General features: G+C 29.7%; 1 protein-coding gene across 1 annotated transcript; it reads left to right on the forward strand.

The window, feature by feature from the left end:
• The first annotated feature begins 953 nt into the window (after positions 1-953).
• Positions 954-1,945, forward strand: LOC111027005. Its single transcript, XM_022305205.1, has 3 exons — positions 954-970; positions 1,056-1,493; positions 1,556-1,945. Exons 2-3 carry the CDS (start codon positions 1,068-1,070, stop codon positions 1,715-1,717), a joined length of 588 nt encoding a protein of 195 aa, XP_022160897.1. The 5' UTR covers positions 954-970; positions 1,056-1,067; the 3' UTR covers positions 1,718-1,945.
• The last annotated feature ends 4,289 nt before the right edge of the window (positions 1,946-6,234 follow it).

The raw sequence follows: 6,234 nt of genomic DNA on the forward strand, positions 1-6,234 counted from the left end.
AAGTTATAACTGTTTATAGATTTGTATCCCGCTATAGATTTCTCGAAGCGAAGCAGAGGAGTTGTTTCTTGAATGTATGACGTGATTTTTTTTTTTGTTTTATAGGAAAACACTATAATCGTGATGTTCAACACAAGTTGGGGGAACTATGGAGAATTGAACACAAATATTGGTTTTTGGATTTTTTTTAGACCTTTTAACCAAACTATTGGTAAGCTACTAAAGTCGTCCAGCAAACTATTTTATATTTTCAATGGAGTAAAATACAAAATATGTCATGTATTATCAGTTAAAAGTATAAAAATGTTCAAAAAAAAAAATATTCATCTCTAGTACCACCCAGATATTAGCTATCTTACACAATGAATATTGTGAAGATTGATGACGTTTGCCGAAAACTATATTATTCTATCTAAAAGTGCTATATATGTAATATGTATATTAATATATTATATATAAATACATAATTATTGAATAGTTTACTAATATTCTTTGTATTGGAAGCTTACGAAAAGAGATAAAATAATGTTATCACGAAGGGACATGAAATTAATATGATTGTGTGAGACTGTAATTGTTGTCTATGGACATTTTAAATTTCTACAAAGTTTACTATGGTGATGAAGTACGATTTTCATTCCATTGAAATCTTGAAGTACATACTGTATTCTACAATTTAATATTTTCAAAACCGTAAGTATAGAAACATAATTAGAAAAATAAATCATATCGTTACTGTGATACCTATAAACTGCGAAATAAATATTTTATTGAAAATATATAAATTAGACTTTTTCGATACACATACGATCTTTAAAAATATATGTTGGCTATAAACTTATCATTCATTCCGTAATGATTTTACAATATTGAATTGTTATATGTTACCATGGAATTCAAAAGATTATTAGAATATTATCGCATATTGATTTTTTAGAAATGTCTTCAGTTTGTGAAAGTCCTTTGAACGGTAAGCACCTAGTATGATAGTTATAATTATTATATGATGTTCAAACACTGACCAATTAAACATTTTTCTATTTTTTCCTTTCTAGATTTCTAAAAGCATGAAGTTTCTATTGATTATTAGTTTAATAACAATATTGGTAAGTTCCGGAAGAGGATTAACAGAAGACGAACAATTTGATGAATTAATAAGGGAGATTGATAAAGTTGTACTCTTCTTAAAAGCACGGATCGCAGCCAGCGAGAATAATGTGACGGACGTCTTGGAAAAATATACCGGGTTGTTAGACCATCCGACCTCGTCGCAGCCACCCATTCCCGTTAACCGTGGTTCTACCGCGTCGCAACCCCCAGAACCAGAAGTCCGTAACACCGGGTCAGAGCCAGCAAAAGCCGTGGACCAAGGTTTCACCAGGCCAAAAAATAGCTATGATCTACCATTTGACGTAATAAATCGATGTTATATGTTGTCGAGAACATTACCTGATGAAGAGCGATCGAACTATTTAATCACATTACAGCGCAAAGTAAACTATACATTTCTATCTTCTAATAAACAACAATAAAAACAAGTACCTAATGATTTCAGATTTCTGAATCTAGACATCAGTATACAGATTTGAACAAACTTAATCTACGACTGGCTTCAAACATTCATTTCAGGAAATGGATCTTTATAACATTCGGCGTACTAAATTTCTTTGGGTCATTGGTTATATTTAACCATTATTTTATACATATAATTACATAAAACTATTAGACAATTATTATAAAATAATTGTCTAATAGTTTTATTTTATTACATATATATATATACAATAATGGTAACAAATAACCAATGACCCAAAGAAATTTAGTACGCCGATTGTTATAAACAGTGGCGGCTCGTGGGTGCTGATAATGGGGGTACGACTTTAAAATATAAAATACCACTAATCATAGGTTTAACAAATTATCAAATTAAATATAATAAAATGAAACACAATACACATATTATTATTTTAAAGCTTAATATTTTATTCATATAATTATCATAGTATATTATTATTATATTATTATTATAACATTATATGATTTAGTACATAATTTGAAAATAATTATTTTATGGAGTTATTTTATGAATAAAATCCATCCGCCTGTTTTTTGTTGATGAAAAATGTTCGATGACCTTTTTATTGAATTCCATATCTTCTGAAATCATTTCACTTTCAATACTAAGAATAGATAAAGCGTTAAGTCTGTCTTCTCCCATGGTACTTCGCAAACAAGTTTTAATTCTTTTTAACGTCGAAAATCCGCGTTCAGCTTCCGACGATGTCATCGGAATGACGATTATTGTATAGGTACTTACATTACGTATTTGCAGTGTACGACAACAATATACATGCTACTAGGTGCAGGTCGCAGTACAAAATAGAAATTAAAGTAATAATAATTAATAGCGATAAGCAACCGACAGCAGCGCTGTTAATTTTAAAAATAAATTACCCAATATATATAATATATAGTAATATATTACTGTATGGACGACGCTATCGGTCGTCCAAACCCCGTATAATAACATCGTACAATAAACGTAACCGCAAGCACATCATTCCGCGCCTCGCTTATACATACGAACCATACGTCCATACGCCACGACGGACGACGACGCTGCAGGTCGTCCAAATACGATGCGTATCCATATTATGCGATAAGCTTCTGGTATCAGAGAAAAACAAAATAATGTAATGTTCGCACACGACAAATGTATTATACCTTTATAAGTTATAACTATAATAATATTATATTTAAAAATTCCAGTTTAAATAAAAATAACTTTTAAAAATCAGAATTAAGATTATACAATAAATTTTCTTATTTTTACTAATTTTAGTAGGAGGTGCGATCGTCCCGTCGTCCAAGCCACGAGCCGCCACTGGTTATAAATATCCATTTTATGAAACGAATGTTTGTATTCAATTGTTGGTTAGGTTTGTTCAACTACTGATGTTTAAATGAATTGTATACTGTGAGATTCTACCTGGTCGCAGTCACCAGAACCAGTATATCATACCATCGGGTTTCAGCCTCGACCGAGTTTCAACTGGCCACATCCACCGATAGCTTTGGTCCGTGCCACTAGTCCGTTATTCGTCCATCCATTGAATTGTTGATAGATTCACTGCCGCACAAGATGATAGGAAAATGGATCGCGCCAGAAAAATATTATAATGAAAGCAGGGGCGTACCGAGAAGGTTTTTATTGGAGGGCCAAAGTTGGTAGTTTGGCCAACTCTAATAATTGATCCGGGACAACTTGTTTTTGTTATTTTGTCGTAGCCATTTCATCGTTAAACAGTTAAAATACTAATAGATATGAAAATTGTTTATAATACCTATATAAGATATCCATTACAATTATTACATTAGGCAAGTACCACATTTGCAATAAAATAATAAATAATGTTAAAAAAAAAAAAACAAAGTATAATATATTATTATTATTGTTATAAAAATTATTAACTTTCTTATAAATATTTTTCATTATTGATTATCATTTATCAGTATTCTTCTTTTTTTTAGAGTTGCCCATTTTTGAGCCATTTCATTTAAAGACATTTTATCCACCAAATCTTTTTCAGAAGAAAGCAACATCAGATTATTTAATCTACAGTCTTCTTGGGTTGTTCTTAAATAGTTTTTGACTATTTTCAATTTGCTGAATGACCTTTCATTGCCAGCAACGGTTACAGGTGCTGTACATGATTAGCGGCATAATAGATTGGCCAATGGCAAAGCAGTTTTTAATTCATGGGAAACTATTGCTAGGTCAATCATAGTGCATTTATTTTGACATTGCTCGTAGAGCACTTCCAGTTCACACTGCAAAGTTAATGTATCAATAATTTCAATATTATTCGGTAAAAATTGTATTGCATCTTGAATAAGAGTGTCCGTCAACAATTCCTTTGAAAATGGCGGTTTAAACATACTGTATAATGGCTTAATATCATTAATGGATTTCTCAAGATGATCTTTTATTAAATCATTCAGTTTATCTAAGACCATTTTAAACTCTTTCCTATAAAAAGAGTGGAAGGAAAATTCAAAAGCATTACTTCTATTAATGTCCAATTTTTTTGGTGCAATTCTACGGCGGTGTCGTACAGAAAATTCTTTTTCAGCATCAACATTATATTTTTTCAAAAAAACTACAGCACTTTGGATCAGGTTGTTCATATTTTCTGAATCAGAATTTATAATGTCTAATGATTTAAGAGTACTTGAAATAAATAAAGTAGCATCTGTTATGTTTAATTCAGCCGATTTAAGACATTCAGTTAACAGTTTTAGTTTGTACATAATATTCTTCATAAACATTAGGCTCACAACAAAATCAAAAGAAAATAATTTTTTTGACAAGGAGAAAGCTGTATTTTTAGTATTTTTATCAATTTTCTTTTCTTCAACAATATTATCCAATGCATCAATAATAATTGGATATGATGTCCATAATGATTTTAATGCTTCAGCGCGTGCTGTCCACCTTGTTTGTGATAAATTTCTCGATTTAAGAGAATTTTCAATTTCATTGAGTTTGTTCAATAGAGGTCCATATCGTTTAGTACTTGATGAAAAGAAAACATATAATTCTCGAACAATTGAAAATAAATCAGATATTATTAAACTAGAATCACATGCATGCTCAATAAAAGTATTGATTCTGTTGGCCATTATGTACAGTTATTGAGTTTTTCATAAATGTAAAATGGCCAACTGAAAAGTTAAAAACAAAATTATTGGGGGGGTATTATGACCACCCTACCCCCCCTCCATTAGGTTCGACCCTGAATGAAAGTTTTCACTTTAATTGTTTAGATATATCAATTAAATATAAAATGTGTCTAAGTTAAAAATTAACTAAATTGTACAAAAAATATAAATAATGTAAATTTTTATATTTGATTAGAATAATATTATGGCATGTTCAAAATATGTAAAACCTCTATAAATAGTTATCGTATTTAAAATAAACTATTGAGAATTAATCTTGAAAAAAATTGAATACGTTCTAGTTCATTACTCAACTGTTATCGTTTGTTATGGTAAATTACTCACTCCACAAATTGGTTTTTTATTATACATTAAACTAGTTCCGTTTTCATAGTTTAAATGTTGAAATATTATCTACAACGTTGGTTTTTTGGTTTTTATATTTGTACTGTTCGGTGTGATATTTTCCTTCTGAATACTGTATTAATTTTAATGTAATATGTTTGTACTTGGATAAGTTTTAAAATATCAAAAAACATCTTTTATTTTTCTATTCTCTTAACTTAATTAAATTATTACATTCGTCGGTCGCAATATATACTTATAGTCGTCAAAAACACGTTTATTGAAATGTTATTTCTTAAACCATGACAAATTTCTATTTAAAAAAAATAGACAGAAAACTATCTTAAAAATGCCCAGGTATAACAATATAATCTAAAAAAATTCACAAAATGTGTAAAATTAAATTTTTAATATCAGTTCTCTGAATCATAAAATGAACTAAAAGTCTACTCTGCTACAGTGCTACTTCTTGAGCATTTTATGAGAAATACGCAAATGCTTTAAACTTGCTTAAAGTCCAAATCCTGCGAACAATACTCCACGTTCAAGAAAACATAGCGTTTTCCGGAGCATTACATAGGCAAAATAGGTACATTTTTACATTGCAAAAATACGTTCCATAATTTTACCTCTTCGAGTGTAGGTATAATCCATTAATCCAATATGTTTCCAAGTATCCGATATTGTGAATTTGTGAACACAGTCAAATACAAGAATATGCTTCGACTTTCAACTTCAGAATCTTTTCTGGTGGGAACTGAATCTAATTAGTACTTTTAAAAGGTCACAATTGAACATTTTCACGAGCTTAAAAATTATCGGGATAAACAAAAACAAAATGTTTATTCATGACAAAAGATAAAAAAACCCAAAACTTATCTACTGACTATCCCGTCTACAATGTGGATCATTTCCAGGCGTTCATATAACGATAGAATCCTGTCCCGTTTTGATCATAATACATATTTTTCCTTGACCTTGGTCTAATCTACTTTGTATTTCTATGTTTGTAAATTTTGCCTAAATAATTCATTAAATAATAAATAATATGGTACATAATATTACATTATAGGTACATACAAAATATTATTTTCGCTGAGCTTTTCGGCCACACTGTTTTCGTTATCACAGTTGGAACAACAGATTACATAAAAATATTTTAATCTA

Source organism: Myzus persicae, unplaced genomic scaffold, assembly GCF_001856785.1.
Source record: "Myzus persicae strain clone G006 unplaced genomic scaffold, MPER_G0061.0, whole genome shotgun sequence".
Taxonomy (NCBI): Eukaryota; Metazoa; Arthropoda; class Insecta; order Hemiptera; family Aphididae; genus Myzus; species Myzus persicae.

Coding starts and splice junctions, on each gene's coding strand:
- LOC111027005 (XM_022305205.1), top strand. CDS start 1,068: ATGAAGTTTCTATTGATTATTAGTTTAATAACAATATTGGTAAGTTCC. Junction 1,494..1,555: donor TAATCACATTACAGCGCAAA/GTAAACTATACA, acceptor TAATGATTTCAG/ATTTCTGAATCTAGACATCA.